We start from the raw sequence: 17,166 nt of genomic DNA, 5'->3' as shown, positions 1-17,166 counted from the left end.
GCATTTCCTGAATCGTTGACTAAACAATCTATTTATCAAGAATTTTATAGACAGATTGATAAATAATGAGAAGAAGCCATAGTTGGCTGCATATGAGGTTTGAACGTTAGTTAACTTTCTTGAAGGCAGTCTAATAAATGCACGAACGCAGATTGCAGATAATTTATTAGAAATAAAAGCAAATGAGAGTCTCCGTCTGAACGCAGGGCTCCAAACCAATTATTGGAAGGAGGTGAAGCTGAAAATGACTCGAGATAAATTGGATGTGATGATAAGGCAAGCAAGGGGTGTGGTTTGGTTGGGGATGGAGGGGGTGGGTGGTGGTGATTTGGGGGGGGTGGTACATCCTCGCGAGAAGACAGATGCGAGGCTGTTAACGTCGGAGAGAGATTCACATTCTCACGGACTGGGATGTGAGAGAGCCCGATGAGATGGAGACCTTCATCCATCTTTACCTGAATCTGATCGTGAGTCGAGACCTAATTTATAATATTTGTGTATATTTATATATATTTTGTTTTCAGACGAACCAGAATTGTCTAGTCGGATAAGCAAAACCTCCCATTCCCCCACGGAGCCTGCGTAGATCATGCCATTCCGCTATTAACAGTGATTTTTCTTGACTCGTTTTTAGGTAAAAATGTATTATTATTTTATGTTTTAATTGGGATCTAAATATGATGTGTATTATTTGAGTTATAACAGGGGCGGAGGGGCCTGTATATCAGGGCGATGCGGTTGGAGGTACCCTCCTCCCCCTCCTCCTCCCATCCTCCCTGTCTCCATCAGCTCTGTGGGATCAATACATGCAGGGGTAAATACTAAGCAGAGGACGGGTTAAATTACATGTGATGATATGCTGTTTTCTTGTTTTATTCCATGGCTTTGTTGGCTTTATTGGCCATTCCGACGAAAGGGCCTGTGTAAGCAAGCACTTGAGTGATTTATATTCCTCAGTGATGTGAAGGGCACTGTGGAGGAATATATGAGCAATAGCCGTCGGTAAATGTGCTTTAAAGAAAAGGCAGACTCGGTGTTGTGCAGTGCTGCTGCATGATTATTTCATGCTCCAGTTAAATCTGCTTTTTATGTTCAGTCATTGCTTTAGGTGTGGTATGTTTTTTTTAAACGACATTTCTTTTGATCTACATCTTGCTGCCTCTTGTCAGCTTGTAAGGATGGACTGGCACAGATGGAGACAGCTTGACTACTGTAAACTCATGAATATCAGTGCTCAGTGAAGCTGAACATGACTGATGCAGATGATGAGTGACAGCTATTAAGCTATAAATTAGCTGACAATTATTATCATTAGGATCATTTCATGTGATATGTGTGTGGGTGCATGTTTGAATTTGAAAAGATAGATGGATCTGAAAAAAACGAGGAAACAGTACAACAGATGCATACAAATTGAGTGGCGCTTGTTATGTAGATTTTCAACTATTTGTTTTAACCAAACAAGTTCATAAAACATTTTAAATGTTATTACAGAAAATTTGTAGAGAAGCACTTCCTACTGCATTACAGAAATTTAGCCACTGTAATACTGGAGAAAACATTATTTAAGGGCTGCAACTACAAATTTTGTCATTATCGAATGATCTGTCGATTATATTCTTGATGAAGCATTTTTGTCTATACAATGGCAGAAAAAAGTTCTCAATAACCATCACTGTTTCCGAAAGTGATGAGTCAAAGGTGACGTCTTCAAATGCTTTGTTTTGTCTGATCAGCACTCCAATACCCAAAGATTTTTACTACCATAAAAGACCATATATAGTCCCATTTGAGAAGCTGGAACCAGTGGATGTTTAAGAATTTTTATGAATAAGCAACTATTTGATTCATTTTCTGTAATTTAGTTGACTAATTGTTTCAGCTCAAATTACTTTCCTTAAGCAGCGATGCTTGATTTAGTGGGTTTTTTTTTTTTTACAGGACTGTGTGAGAGGCAGTGTGTGTGTTCATATCCCTGCTGTGTCCTCCCCGGACTTGGGCTGTGATAATTATAAAACAGAAAAGCCCAAAAGCAATTGAGCTTAATGAATGGTCCAGATGATGGGTTTAACTTCAAAGACTTAGCCTTATATGAAAACATTTGTAGAGCAAGAAAACTTCTTTGAAGAGCTGAATTTGCTCGTAGTCGTTAATCACTGTGTGTCTTTTTTGATGTTGCAGGATCTTGGGAGTCAAGCCAAGATGTGACCGTCACGGCGCGTCATAGTTTGGATCTGCCCAGCCTTTACAACACTTGTTTCTATAGCAACAGAAATATTACAGTATCCTAAAAACTCCCATTCCCACAATGCAGTCCTCTAGCTGTTCCTCTCAGCCTCCAAAGCCACGGCGCTTTGACGTCAGCAGGCGGACCAATGCTTTAGCTGCACCAAAGTCTCATGGCCCTGGTTTTCAAAGGGAGGATAAAAACATGAACACAATCACCACATCCTCCCCACGCCGGGCTACTAAAGGCCCCACTGCACCCACCAGGACCAGGGTGGTGGTGCAGCCTCGAGCACCCGTAAGCCAGTCAAGGTTTGCTTCACAAAAACAGGTTTCAACCATCTCTAAAGCAACTAAGCCCAAACCCAAGAGTGCTCGCGCATCGGCAGCAACCAAAATTGCACCAGCAGCCGCTCCTCCTCCGCTTCCCTCGGTTCTCCCTCTTGACCCCAATTGCAACGAGCCCAGCCTCCCGTGTCTGTGCTGCGATGGGCGCTCCCCGCAGGACAACAACAGTATGTTCAACCATAACCACAACAACAACAACACCATCTCTATCAGACAGCAACTGCAGCTACCACCTCCACCGGCCCCGTTGCCCCAGAGGCAGGATGGGAAAGGGGCCAAAGAGCAGCCTCAGCCTCCTTTGCAAGCACAGGCCCAGCTGGAGCCCTCTGCTTGCCCTGCTGCCAGTCTGGAAAATGAAGGCAAGAATGCAGATGAAAGTGCTGATCTGGACAACAAGAAAAATGTAAAAGTTGAGGAAGAAGATGACGAGGAAGAGAGCAGTGGGGACATTGATATTGACGATGATGAAGAGGAGGCTGACAATGACGACGACGACGAAGATGACGACACCCTGGTCCCCTCTTGCTGTGACTGTCCCCCCTCCCTCCTGGAGTTCTCGCTGTCCTCCTCCACCTCCTCGTCCTCCACTTCTATCAGCTCCTGCTCTGATCTGGAGTCTGACTGTGCAGATCAATCCACCTCCATCTGCTCTTCCCACGACCAAGATAATATATCCGTCGCTCTGTCCCCCAAAGAGCAATCTCTTCCACAAGCACCTGAATGCCAGCCTCCTGCACGTTCACCCCCATCCCTTCCTCTAAGCCGCAATCCATTCTCCTTAACGTCACATTCCCCGATTCCCCCTTGCTCCCCAGATGAGGGCTACCCCTCCGCCCTGGACTCCCCTTCTCCTGACTACTTAGGAGTCAAAGGTGATTCTGAGGTCACCAAACTAGGCTTGCTTGACTTTCTAGAATCAGTAGGGGAGTTTGGAAAAATGGAGCGCTTCAGCCAGGTGATCCAAGTGGCTCGTTGGGATCTGGAGGGGGAACAACACTGGGATGTTCTGAGGGATCGGCTAGATCACCTGGATCGCTTGGAGAAGGTGAACAGGGAAGTGAAACTGGCCTATGTCGCCAGACTCCACGAGAAGGGATTTGATCTTGGAGATCTGGAAGAGCAGGATCTCTCAGATGTCATGGATGAAATGGGCAACATCGACATTCCCTGGAAGTTGTATAAAGGTCGCGGAGGAACGATGGGAGACTCTCAGGAGTTTTCAGATGCAGGGGTTGATCTCACTGCTCCATCAGACTGTGATGAGCCTCTTGTTCCTGATTCCCTCACCCCTTCCCCTGTCGAGCCACCACCCAGACCCCCCAAACCTCCTGCGCGACATGCCAGCGTGAGCTCTGATCTCCACACCTACATCAATATAAGCAGGGAGACCACCTCCATGGCTGTGTCCACCTCTCCTACTTTGACAACTTTCTCCCCAAACTCCTCATCCCCCACATTCACCACTTTTAGGTGTGAGAAACCCCTTCCTCCATCTCCACCATCCATTCCTCCTCTCCCCACCTCTAAACCAGTCCCTTACTTCACACTCTATACCTCTCCTTCTCCACCGCCGTCTGTTCCCACCCCGACTCCGCCTATTCCTCCCCCTCGGAGGCGCCACCTCGCCAGGAAGGAGGCGCAGCGGCTCGCTGCTCTTCAAGCCGAACAGGAAAAGACCCCCCTTTCCCTTCCTCCTCCTACCACACGTCCCCCACCTCTACCTCCTCCCCCAGTTATCTCAGTCTCCTCCTCATCTCCCCCTGCTATACCACCCCCACCTGCCCTCCCCCCTCCCCCCTCCTTTCATGCACTGGATGTGGAGATTCGGAAGCTACTGATGCTTGCTGGATTGACCCAGGCTGAGCTCCTCAAACTCAGCCCGGAGCTTGGTGTTTGCGTCGGTGGGTTAGAGGATGAGGAAGATGGAGAAAATGTTATCTCGTCCAGGTCTGTGGAGCCACATCAGTTCAGGCTAAAAGAGAGGGAGGATGAGGAGGAATGTGACACAGAGTTGATGACCAGAGATCGATGGAGCAGCAGAGCAAGCAAGTTGGATGGGGATCGAAGGGTAGATATAGCCGAAGAAGGCAAAAAGAAAGAGGAGAGCAAAGACACACAGAGAACCACGTCATTCACTGAGATGGCGAGGAGAAGGAAGAGGAACAGCGGTCTGACTTCTGACTCTTACTATAGCACTGGGGTTAGCAATACACATGAAACTAAAGAAAAGAATATGAGCTTTGAGTCTTTCCGGTATCCTGCTGAGTTACCAGATTCACCTCCCCCTCCTCCTCCTCCGCGCCCCTTACCCCCAATCCCCCCCTCTCTGCCACCCACCAAAGTCAGCACTCTCCCTGCCAACTCTGCACAACCTGAGCGATTTGATTGGCTCATAGCATTCACACCTGATGGTGAAGCCCCACCGCAGCTTCCACCCCTGATAATGAGAAAATCTCATATGGAAACTCAAAAGAAGCTCATATCATCAGGATCATCTCCAGCGATAGCTCCCAAGACCACAACTTTCAAAGAGCTGCGTTTCCGCAACAAGAGCGCCTCCCCCTCAACAAAAGTGATCACTGACCCAGATCCTGACCCAACAGTCATTACTCCAGATCCAGACATACTGTACAACCTGAGGTGGAGAAGAGAGAAGGCAGGCAGCGATGGCAACCAATGGGAGTACACCTCTCAAGCTCAGGCCTTCTTCATGCAGCCACCACCAGCCCTCACCTCAATGGCTGCTCTGAAGGAAATGCTCCAGAGAGCTGACAAGGAGGGTGGACAACTAGAGCTGTGCCCATCACAGAAGATTGGCTGCTCAGCCAGTGACAGCAGCCTGTGGACCATGGGCAGAGAGTGGGAGTGTGAGGACATTAAGAGTGAGGAAAAGGAGGGGAAAGAAGAAGAGGAAGAGGAAGAGTTGGAGGTGAGAGGACTAGCCGATGGAGGAAGGACTTTGGAATCAAGAACTACAGGTGAGTAGGTATTTCCATGACGAGACTGAATCTAATCACGTTGGGGAAGGGGTCTGTGCGTGTGTATGTGCATTTGTGTGTGTGTGTGTGTGTGTGTGTGTGTGTGTGTGTGTGTGTGTGTGTGTGTGTGTGTATAGGAGAAAATAAACAAATCAGTGTAACCCAGTGTAATTTGGACGACGACAAATCTGGAATGGGCAGATGATGGAGAGAAACAGATGGGGGAAAGACAGACAAACAGTCAGCTTGTTCACTTCAGTGATGAACAAATAATATCCTTGGACTGTAAAATAGGAGGAGGTGAAAACGTTGACTCATTTATGGAAAATATGTATGGAACGAGAGCGAAGAGTACGGAGGACGAGCATGAGTCACAGAAAGGGATGATGCGTGATATGATGGATAAGTGATGAAGGGGGATAAACAGAGGGTGATCTCACAGACGGGAGAAGCGAACAAGACAGTGGAAGCTGGAGAGGGAACATGAGCAACAGCTTAAAGAGATGTAGGGATAAAGACAGCGAAGAAAGTGAAGGTAATATGAGGAGAAAGAGGAGGTTGGAAACTTTCCAGCCAGTATGTCCTGCACTGGTTATCAGAGTGTGATGTCATCACTGCCTTATTCAATTATTCATCCACTCCTCAGAGCAAGGGGGAGAGGGATAATGGAGTGCCCACTGAGCTCACTACCTTTCTCCTCCCTCTTTCTACCAGCTCAACTCTCTTCTGCTGTCTCTTTCTCTCCTAAAATCTCGTCCTGCTCCTCTTCCTCTGCCTCTTTACTGGTTTTAAATCCCATTAACGTGGGATGCCTAATATGCTTTTGCTGTCTATTCCCCCTGCTCCCTAGAGTTGCACAGATAGCTAAGATCAAGTTACCTATCTCATGCAGTACTGCAGCAGGCTACATAGACACTATTAGTTTGTCAGTGTCTACATACAGTAGGGCGTATAGTTTAATTGTAATTGCTCATGTTCTCCTGCTGCTAATTCCAAGTAGTTAAGTAAAATTGATACGTCATTATTTTAGCATTACTTCGGGTTTTACCTTTGCATTCTGATTATAAAAGTCAAATGAATTACTAATGAGGTACATGCTGCAACAATAGGTGTGTACACCTTTAAGAGACCAAGGGGTGGGTCTTTGTGCATGAACCAATTGCTGAGAGCTAGTGCCAGAAAAATAGGAAGTATCATGTGTTAGTTACAGTTCAAAGACAGCCCAAGTCTAACCAAGGTATGGTTGCTTTTCAGCTCATTTTGTAGCCCATAACCGAGCAGTCTTGTCTCAGGTAATTTGAGTGTAGTGAAGCTTCTGTTGCCACAGTCTCTCTGAATCTTAACAGAGACAGACATGGTGATTGAGCAGGAACGGACAGACCTCAGCTGTCTGTTGACTGACTCAGCATTACACTGTATGCTGTACTGCTGGAGAGAGGGGAGGGGTGGTGGGGAAGGAGCTACATAGAGAGAGAGAGAGAGAGAGAGAGAGAGAGAGAGAGAGAGAGAGAGAGAGAGAGAGGTATAAAACAAAGGCAGACAGAAGAGAAAGAGAGGGAGAGAGAAGGTGATCCAGAGGTGATGGTGGCACGCACTGCAGTAAAGTTAGCGTAAATATTGGAACTCACTGTGCTCTCTTGTGCTTAATATTCATAGCTCTCAACACAAGAATGAAAGTGAAAGCAGATGCCGTAAAGAAAACTTGGATCCTATTATGATGAATCTTTGCGATTGATAGTGGCATTTTAATTACGGTGTCATCGGGGGATGAGTGGCTGATTGACAGATTAAGTATTTCTACTGTGCAGCTGTGAGATTCTTTAATGGCCCCGGTATCATTTCCTGTTGTGTTAAACCCTTTTAAATGAAAGACTGTGGTTATTGCTCTTCATAAATCAACTCCATTGACTCTCATGCACTGTCAATGTGTAACTGTCAATCAACTGTTTGACTTGTTTAAATACTGCATTACTGCATGATGTTACATGATGACGATTTCTGCTGGAGTACACTCATGAATGTGCATTTTTCTCTCGACAGACACTAACATTTTCTGCATCTCTCTCTCCTTCCCATTTCTTTGCCACATTTTTTTTTTCCTTTAATCTTCCTTGTTTTTCTCACCTAACCATCCCATTCTGTTGTTTCCATTGTTTGTCCATGGCTTCGCTTTGCTCCCTCATATCACTTTGCCTTTGCGCTTGCCTTCTCCATCCTGACTCCGGCACATTAAAATTTTTGGCCTTTTACCCTTTCCAATAACCAGTTTCCTCCCCCCCACTGTCCCTTGCCCAGTCCTCCCAACCCTACTTCCTCCACACTGCCCTCCCTTCCTATCGCCTAGGCTACTGTAACTCTGAGCCCTTTGCAGATCCCAGACCCCACAGCCATGTAGGCAGGGAGTCCGCAGATGAACACAGCACGAGACAGTGGACCCCTGCTGCCAGCACAGCTCCTGTACACAGAGATGATTCCAGCACTGATTTAAACACAGGGTTTAACTATAAATCCCTGGCCGATTATGATGTAGACTCTCCTTGTGAATATGGGAATATCTTTAACACACACAGGGACTTTGCATCTGACTCTATGTGCAATTTCGACTCTCTCTGCTGCAGTAACTCAGGAAAGCAGAATGACACACACACTAAGTCAGACACACCTGTTAGTGGCCCCACAGATGCTCCAGGTTGCACCACCCCATATAAGAACATTGACATCATGATGACGTATTCAAACAGTATCAGTGCCATGGATTCGCTGTATTCAGAAAAGCGCACACACTCCCACACAAACCATAACAGCAACAAGGCCAGGACATCTAAAGAGCTTCCTCCTCTACCCAGTATTTACCTCTACCACCCTAAAAACTGCCCTCTGCATAGGGGTGCACCTCCTCGCCTCTCCCCTATCGGAGCCCTCTCCCCTCCCCAGCGTTCCGGAGCACCCCCTCCAGGCACAGCAGGCTCCTGCCTCAGCTCCCCGCTTTTCCCCCGCTCTCACACCTTGCCTGCCCTCGCTGCTCCCCTCTACTATCCAAACCTCTACCCTCCTATACCGCCCAGGGCACCCCCCCTACCCCCTAAACTCCACCAGGCTCCTCCGCAGTCGCGCGTGGCGAGTAAGATTTCTCTTTCTCTCTCCCTACATCTTACACTCTCTCTCTTTGTCTGACATCTTGCTCGCATGCATGTTTGTCTTTCTTACTGTCTGATTCTGTCTTTGTTCTCCGCTCTAGATATGGTGACCCTCAAACTTTTTGTCACTCTTTCAACCCAGGGGGATTTGCAGATTTGAAAGAACTGGGTAACTGTAGCTGTTTTATATATCAGAAGGCAGCGCCCTGCAGGTCATTTGATACATCTTATCTACACTGTCCTTTCAAATCTGCAAAGGGCCTTCAGAAGGGTAACAGCTGTTCCTGTCAGAGGGTGTCTAGAGTCACTCTCATCACTCTCTTTCTCTCTGTCTTCCTCTATCTGTCTGTTTTTGTGTCGGTCTTGTCTCGTCTGTCTACCTGTTGTTTTTGTTTTCTTTTTGTGAATGTTGAAATTGAAACATGCATTTCATGCCAAGCACAACCCAAGTAGCTTGTTGAAGATGAATATAAATAATTATTTAAGGTAACCTTTTTAATGATTGTGTGTGTGCATTCAAAGTAATTAAGGTCCACTGCATCCTGTTCATTATAAGAATGTCTGTATTTATATAACTAGTTTATATAAATCCATTTATAGAAACATCACACTCAACACAACACCTGCCCTTTGCACATGTATGTAATTATCTGACCTGACTGATGTGGTAGCTTATACAGTTGTTTCCCCCCTAGCTCTTCACTTACCTCTATGTATGCTTATGCTTATATAATGAGTGTATTTGTGCGTTTGTGTGTGAGTCAAGATTAATGCATGGGATCCTGTTTATCCCTGATGCATACAGAAAGTTGTCTTAATAGATACAGATGTTGAAAGCTCACCAATATTTACAGGGTGTCCTTACACACTGTTTGTTGACAGTAGTACCATCTGCTTCTATCTGCATACTCCGCTATGCTTCTCATTGCTTAATTGCTCCTGCTAAAAACACAAATATTTTAGTTATGGTATTTCTGTCTGTGGTGATTCATTTAGCTTCTGTTGAATTTGTTTTGTTTTTTTATACTTGTACAGTAAGTAATTGCTCTTTTACTGTCACTGTCAGCTGTTCGCAGTGTCTCATTCGCTGGCTCTGTACAGAGGACAGAGACATCCTGGATGGGCGAAGATGTGAAGCATCCAATGAGAGGTCTGGGCCTGTCCTCTCTGTGCCTGCAGGAAAAAAAAGGTCTGTGTCTCACCTGTGTGTGTGTCCACTTGTCCAGCAATGCATCTTTGTCCCTGATGTCTATAGCTCTTACAGTTTAACTGTAGACCATTGTTCTTCCCTCCAGCTCTGGTCAGTGCAGTCAGTGTGGCAGTGGAAGCCATCTTGGCCCAGTTCAGTTCTTCTCGGACTGTAGTTCAGAAGGTCAGTCACTGCTGAATTCACACCACTCGTGGGTTTACGAGAACAGAATGAACTTTTGTTGTTGTTTTTTTGTTTATATTGAAAGTGTTTCTCATGTCACTCTTGATTACAAATCGTTGTGTCGAGCAACAAAGTGGCATCCTGTATTGAACTGATTGTTTATCTTTGAAAATGCTTTCCCTCCATTCCTTCTTGTTCTGACTCTACATATTTTGTTCTGTCTCTCCTCAGTCTCTCTCAGTTAACAAGGTACTAGAATATCTTTAGATAACCCAATCTCGTAGTATTAAGAATTTCCTTTGTTAACTAACTCCAAATTCCCCCTTCCTCCCCAAAATCATCTCTCATCACATCATACTGACCCTTATCGCTCTCTATTTTTCTCAAACCCCCATTTATGTGTCCCATTTTCCTTCCCTCCCTCTCTCTTGAGTCATCCTTTCACATCTATTCTCCCGTCCCTCCCCATCACTGCACATCTTCTTCCTCACTGTATCCCATTTTCCTCTCCTCTCTTCTCCTCTCCTCTCAGGCCTTATCAGGAGACAGCACTATAAATCCGTCTTTGGGCCGTCTGGTGCTGCAGTGCCTATGCCCTGCCCTGCACAGCTTGCTGACCGATGGCTTGAAACCCCACCAGAGTGACCTGATTGCAGGCAGGAGGCCAAACTCTGCCTGGAGTCTTGTTCAGGCCTCAACCAAGCCAGGTAGATATGGCAAGGATTGTAGGAAAATTTGCATCTATAGATTTGGAAATGATTTCTGTGGGATGATTTTCCCCTGGATCTTAATGATAAAAACTCTGGACTTCGTTTGTCTCTCATTTTCCCACACATCAGTCAATACTTGTTGATTTTAGTGCATAAATGCTGAATAATGCGAACAACAGGATGCAGATATCGATTGGCCTGTGAGTGCCAAGTTTGGCTGAAATTTTTCGCTCACCTCTGCAAGTTCCTCTGTTGAGCCCGTTCTCTCTCTCGCTCTCTTTACATATATTTTCTCAACACATTTTTCAAGGTCCAAAAACACAGGCCTTGTTCACCCTTCAAGTTCGAGTTGGAGAGCTGCCCCAGCTCAGACAAAGCAAACACAGGTTCAACGCATTCCTGCTTGGCCTACTGAAGTAAGTACTGGCTCCTAATCCTCTCTCTGGTGTCCACTGGTAGCATGAAAAGTGCTCAAATTAGTAGTTAAAAAATTAAATATATTATATTTTGATCCGCCTGCATATGCCCTCTTTGTATCCTCAGTTTTCCTCTTTTCTCTGTTTTTTTCTTTTAGTATTAAGCATCTTGATCTCTGGCTGTCCCACCTTCAGTCCTGCAGTGGTAAGTTTCCTTCAGTTACATGTCATCTCATTCCTGTGGCTGTGCATGTATGTAACCCTCATCTCTCTTCCCCTCAGATGTACTGGAGACATATTACCGTCCCACCTCCTTTATGCGCCTGTCACTGACCGCCTGCCAGCCTCTGTTCGAGGAGCTGCTCCTCGTGTTGCAGCCTCTCAGCCTGCTCACCTTCAACCTCGACCTGCTTTTCCAGCACCACCATTTGGAGCCAGACGGTCACAATCCAGAGATCCCCAGTCCACCCTGTCAGGATGCTGGATTCCAGCTTTCAACAGAGGGGTCTCAAAACAAAATCACAGGCTGCAGATATATTGAAAGCCTGTCAGAAGTAGACTTTGGAAGTCCAGAACATCAGGTAGCCAAAGAGAAATTGTCCCCATTGGCTAATCCAAAGAATGGAGGATCAGGGGAGTCAACACATGACAGTGCTGCACCCATAAAGGCTTCGGTCACTCTCGGGCAGACAAGTCCTCAGCTGTTGTGGGTGCAGGAGAAGGAAATTGGAGAGTTACCTCCTCCTGATATTGAGGAGGACAGCCTTGCTCAGCAGGCAGGACAGGTACTCACCTTTGTGGGGTTGTTTAGTTATTGTAGTCAAATACATTTGTGTGATCCTGCAGGGCTGACATTTTTTTTTTAAATCATAGGTGATCCAGCAGGGATGGGGAGCTGTGATGCGCTGGGGAGGCAGACTGAGCCAGAACCTGGCTGAGCTGAACCTGAAAAAGGGGGAGATGAGGACGGATCTGTCAGAGCTCCAGGCACAGAGTGACTTTGCTCCGGTCAGCAGTGGTGCTCAGGTTCCCTGGGGTCTGGGGAGGCTCTTTGGAGCCTCTAAAAGCCCCAACAGCCCACCAGGTCAAATACCACCAACCAGGTTAGCCAATGAATTTAATGCATACATTAGTACATCTTTCTCTCGAGAGATTGTAATGGATTTGTGAATTCAACCACTGTAGTGACTTAAACAACTTCTAAAGTCACTGTTGTACTTGAAATTGTTTTCTGTGTGAATGGTAACTGTCTGTGTTTTTTCTCTGCTCATCTGTCCCACATTGTCTCTTTGTTTTCCCTCGTCATCATCTCGTCCTCTTTCTGTCTGACTCTGCAGGCGTCCTTCTCAGTGGCTGGCTCCTGGGGTCACAGCCCTGACTCGAATGGTGAGCAGCAGCTCCACCCCAATAATAAAGAGGGTCCCAGGGTCCCAGGGAGATGGTCAGCCAGAGTCAGAGAAAGAGGTGGATGCACTGGAGATGAATGACAAACCCAGACCACTCAGGTACAACAGACATAACGTGATGCAGATGGTTATAGAGGGTGAACTTTTGCATTTGTGTTGGCTGAAGTGGAAGATAAATCTCTATTTCAGAGTTGATATCTCATGGATGTTGCATTTTGGCAGTTTTTACAAGCTTCAAAATAACTTAAATTGTCCTGAAGAGTCTATTATGAAAAATATAAAAAACCTTTATTGAATCAGACCTAAAATCTCAGTAGCCCAATTTTGACAAAAACAGATGTTGCTATAATCTAAAGTCAAGATTTAGGATTAATGCCACAAATTTGTATATAAAAAAGCAGTATACACACATACATACACAACAGTACACAATACATCTTCCCTATAAAACCCATCCCTTCATCCCCAACAAGCTTCAACCATACAAATGTGAAATAATAAACCAAAGAAAAAATGACATACACATAAAAAGTAATATGCAGATAATACCACTCATTCACTGTACCATGATTACCTGCACATAAGGGGGCACTATTAGTCACTCAAAACTTTTATCCCAGTGACCAATGAATAATAGAATATAAATAAAAGGTATCCATATTTTCCTAATATTATCAGATTTTCCTTTTATGGTAAATTAGATTTTCTCTAGTTGCAAATGAGACATCTTTCAACCACCCGGCATGAGAAGAAGGTTTTTATTTTTCCAATTATATAGAATAAAATGACGGGCTAACATACAGGTAAATACAAGAGCGTTGTACGTATTGGTAGACTAGGCAGCAGACTCTGGTGTTACACAAAATAATGTCTGTTGGGGGCGCCCCAGAAGCTCACCTGGTAGAGTGCTACGGCTGAGTCCTTGCCGCAGCGGCAAGGGTTCGAATCCAGCCTGTGGCCCTTTGCTGCATGTCATCCCCCCCCTCTCTCTCTCTTCCCCCTTTCTGTCTCACTGGCTGTCCTATCCAATAAAAAAAGAGTGTAAGAAAAATCTGTGTGTTGGGAATCTGTCCCAAGTAGGATCTAACTTTGGATATATTTTGGACACAATGAAAAATAAATTAACTTACATTACATGAGTTCATGTCTACTTCTGGGAGAGTGTCAAAATTTCAAACTTTCAAAAACTATGATTTTGAAAAAGAAGAAAAAACATGTCTTCATCCGTGGCTAGAACAGGATAAAAAAATAGATGGTTAAAAATAAAAACCCTTTTCTTTTTTCTTTCTTATTAAAATGACTTATTTCCCCCTCTAAGAGCCCCAGTGGGTGTAGGAGACACCAGAAGTTCTCCTGTTATTATTTTTGCCTTTGAAAGACTATAACTGGTGACTCACCAGTCTGACATTGAGCGATCCTGCATTGTGACTCATCCAGGATTTGGCTACATGTCAGAGATGACGTTATTGTTTGTGGTTGGTGTTTAATGTAGACCATTTTGACTGAGAAGATCTCTGCTGTCTGTCCTCAGGTCAGTACGAACGCTGTGTGACCACACCGGAGCAGGCTCGGAGCTCACCTTCCGCAAAGGGGAGGAACTTGTGGTGTTAGGAGGAGTCGATCAAGACTGGATTCGCTGTCGTCAGGGAGATAACGAGGGGCTGGTGCCTATTGGCTACACCTCCCTCATCATGTGACTTCGATACCATAACTGCTGCACTAAATCAATAAAAAAAGCAAAATAAATATATATATATATATTTTAGGCGAGTATTGAGAGGTTGTGGTGAGGCTCCATTACTCTGAAAGGGATATTTCACGCTTGCATGGTTAGAGTTTAAATTGAGTGCATAACACCATCTGTTCTGCTTTACGTGCATCAGGAGCAGTCTGCAACCCTCTCCCTTTATGAACATATGGGTGTTTTTTCCCATCACAATCCATCCAGTTTGGTAGCATTAAACTAATGGATTTTAACAGCAGGAATGCAGCAGATGGTGTGAAATAATGACTCAAGTCAAATTTAGATCATTTCCTACTGGAAGACCTTTGATCTTGGAGTGAAGTATCCCTTTAAATGTCCTTTTCTCAATTTCTGCCTTCCTTGTCAGCCACTGATCTGAACATGATCACGGGGAAATTCTGTGCAATCAACCACTAGCAGATTCAAGTGCTTTCAGATCAGTGGCTGCCTGTTGTGAGGCGGTGACAGTCGACAGCCTGGTAGTAGCCACGTTAATATCTCTAGCCGTCAGCCGTAGAGAGTCGTGGCATGCAGGTTGTCGAGTTGAGAGAGCATGTCAGAGTACTGGGCCGTAGCTCCTGTTGCATACTGCGTAGTAATGTAGTGAATTGTAGCTGTGTAGATCTGTGTTATGACCTTTCACCCCTATTGACCTCTCACCTTTATCGCCTGGTTCATGTGTGTTTGACATGTTTCTGCTAATATATTTGACTGTATAAATATACATAAAAAAAATATATAAATAGGTATATAAATTGAGATTGATATTACCAAGATAGATAGAAAGATAGATGAACAAGAGAAAGCAGACAGTGAAACACAAGCTTAACACTGTGGCCACATTGAGGAAGTGGATGATTAAAAATGAATGGATTCATTCTTTATCTTTACATCTTCTGCAACTTTACACACATTAAGTGGTTGTCATACATGCAAAAAAAAGAGGAATATGTGTTTGTTGTATGAAATCCAGTATCTTCCCTCCTATGTGCTTTATGTATTGCCAATGTCTTGACATCATATTCATAAAATATTTAGATTTAGCCTCATACCATAAACACTGTATGCATTGTAATGTGCCATGAATGCTTTGAATGAATGCCAAAAAATATCTATCCCACACACTTATCAGACAACAGCAATCTGTAGCTAATCTCTCTACTCATCCAAAACCTCAAAGGGCCAACGTGTGTTGGAATAAACACCTCACAAAACTATGCTCAGCTCTTGTTCAGCACTATCTGACCATAAATTTAATGCAGTGAGAAAATCCCAGATGTATGTAATTCATCATGCTACTGTAAAGTCTGTAGGTTTGGTGGCTGGTCTTCACCTCGTACCTCAGCTTTTGTATTTCTCTTAACCCTTCCTGCCATGTTTGCTTATCATAATCATTGATATTAATGATAGTGGTAGTGGTGGAAGTGATTTGTTGATTCTAATGTTGCTCATATGAAACACATTACTTATTTATTGGTTATTCTCTAGATTCTGTATTGATTACTATGCATATGGTTAAATGTACAACTAAAAGCCTTGTTTGATTTTAAAGTAATTTAGATTTGATGTTCTCATGCAAGTTGGCACATGATGCCTAAAACAAAAGCTTAAATAGTTAATATAAAAAGAAAGTGATTTTAACTGGTCACTAAAGGACCTCCAGGAAAGTTTAATTTCTATTGATGAATCAGGGAAAGCTCAGTTCTTGAAAGTTTCCTCATGTTATTGTGTCAATGCCATGTAGCATGACATTTCTGTCACTATGGCAACTGTCCAGTAGCATTCAGTTAAGCCAGTGCTCATACCTTGTAACTTCTAATCCCAATAAAATGCCATCAAATGGATAATCCCTAGGTGTTTACAAGAAATAATGTCTAGATAGAATATAAAATATCGGTTGATGCATTAAAATGTGTCAACAAGTTTTTGTTTTTTTGTTTGGTTTTGTATTATTTTGTTCAAATGTGAGGTTATGGTCTAAATGCATTTGTTTAAAAGCTGTTAAAAAAAATGTACTATTTATTGATATTGAGGGAATAGCTCTATCTGACCCATCTAGTGTCTCTCTATCTATCTGGGTTCATTATCTGAGTGTGTGTGTGTGTGTGTGAGCGTGGATATGGCAGCGTATGTGGCAGTGAAAGCAGAGATGAGTGTGAACACATCTGTGTGTCTGCACATCCTGCACTTTCACTTATGTGTGTGTGTGTAAAATGATGAGTTCTGTACCTCCTCTTCCTCCTCTCTTTCTCTCTCTGGTGTCATGTAGCCTGTAGACATCCCCCCCCCCCCGTCCTACTATTGCATATAGTTCAGTGCCCCTATAGTGTCAGTCACTGTCCACCTCCTGCATGTGCTTGTTTGTAAATACACCAAATAAAATGATCAGTATAAACCAAACCTGCGCAACTGTTTGAGTCACATCGTTGGGCTTACATTTATGTTAAAGAGTTTATATGTTAAAGCATCATGGGGAAATGTAGAGGATCTCACTCAGAAAACATAAATGACATGTCCTGTTATTTGTTATCTTGAATGTAACAGGAAACTACGTACATGTGTCACGTTGCAAAGGAAGTGAAGACTCACAATTGAGCCTTCTTTAAAACACTTTTAATACCTAACTTCATCCGTTTTAAATTCACAGGGAATTCTCTCAATTCTTTGCTCGGATGAAAAGATCCCCAGATGCCCTCGGATGTGGTGAAGGGCAGAAAGAGGAGAATAAATCCCCAGAGTGAGCTGCAGCCCTCCCCCATCTTGTAACCGTGTTCCTTTGATAGCGTCCTCCATTGTGGGTCATTATGGAGGACAACACAGCGTGAGATA

General features: G+C 44.3%; 1 protein-coding gene across 3 annotated transcripts; it reads left to right on the top strand.

Moving 5' to 3' along the window:
* Positions 1-349: 349 nt before the first annotated feature.
* rusc1 (RUN and SH3 domain containing 1) lies at positions 350-16,737 on the top strand. Of its 3 annotated transcripts, XM_051407462.1 has the most exons (13): positions 350-467; positions 2,182-5,552; positions 7,819-8,673; positions 9,756-9,878; positions 9,985-10,061; positions 10,293-10,310; positions 10,594-10,768; positions 11,082-11,187; positions 11,346-11,392; positions 11,470-11,972; positions 12,061-12,290; positions 12,525-12,692; positions 14,125-16,737. In XM_051407462.1, exons 2-13 carry the CDS (start codon positions 2,309-2,311, stop codon positions 14,288-14,290), a joined length of 5,712 nt encoding a protein of 1,903 aa, XP_051263422.1. In that variant the 5' UTR covers positions 350-467; positions 2,182-2,308; the 3' UTR covers positions 14,291-16,737. The 3 variants fall into 3 exon arrangements, with proteins under 3 accessions (XP_051263422.1, XP_051263424.1, XP_051263423.1); XM_051407464.1 differs by lacking the exon at positions 7,819-8,673; XM_051407463.1 differs by lacking the exon at positions 10,293-10,310.
* The last annotated feature ends 429 nt before the right edge of the window (positions 16,738-17,166 follow it).

Source organism: Dicentrarchus labrax, unplaced genomic scaffold, assembly GCF_905237075.1.
Source record: "Dicentrarchus labrax unplaced genomic scaffold, dlabrax2021, whole genome shotgun sequence".
In the NCBI taxonomy this organism is placed as follows: domain Eukaryota; kingdom Metazoa; phylum Chordata; class Actinopteri; family Moronidae; genus Dicentrarchus; species Dicentrarchus labrax.
This window is presented reverse-complemented; position numbering and strand designations above follow the sequence as displayed.

Bases quoted from the DNA above. Each gene is read 5' to 3' on its own strand.
- rusc1 (XM_051407462.1), top strand. From the start codon at position 2,309: ATGCAGTCCTCTAGCTGTTCCTCTCAGCCTCCAAAGCCACGGCGCTTT. The intron at 11,188-11,345 runs GTAAGTACTGGC...TTTTTCTTTTAG, and splicing joins TTCCTGCTTGGCCTACTGAA to TATTAAGCATCTTGATCTCT. The intron at 12,693-14,124 runs GTACAACAGACA...GTCTGTCCTCAG, and splicing joins GACAAACCCAGACCACTCAG to GTCAGTACGAACGCTGTGTG.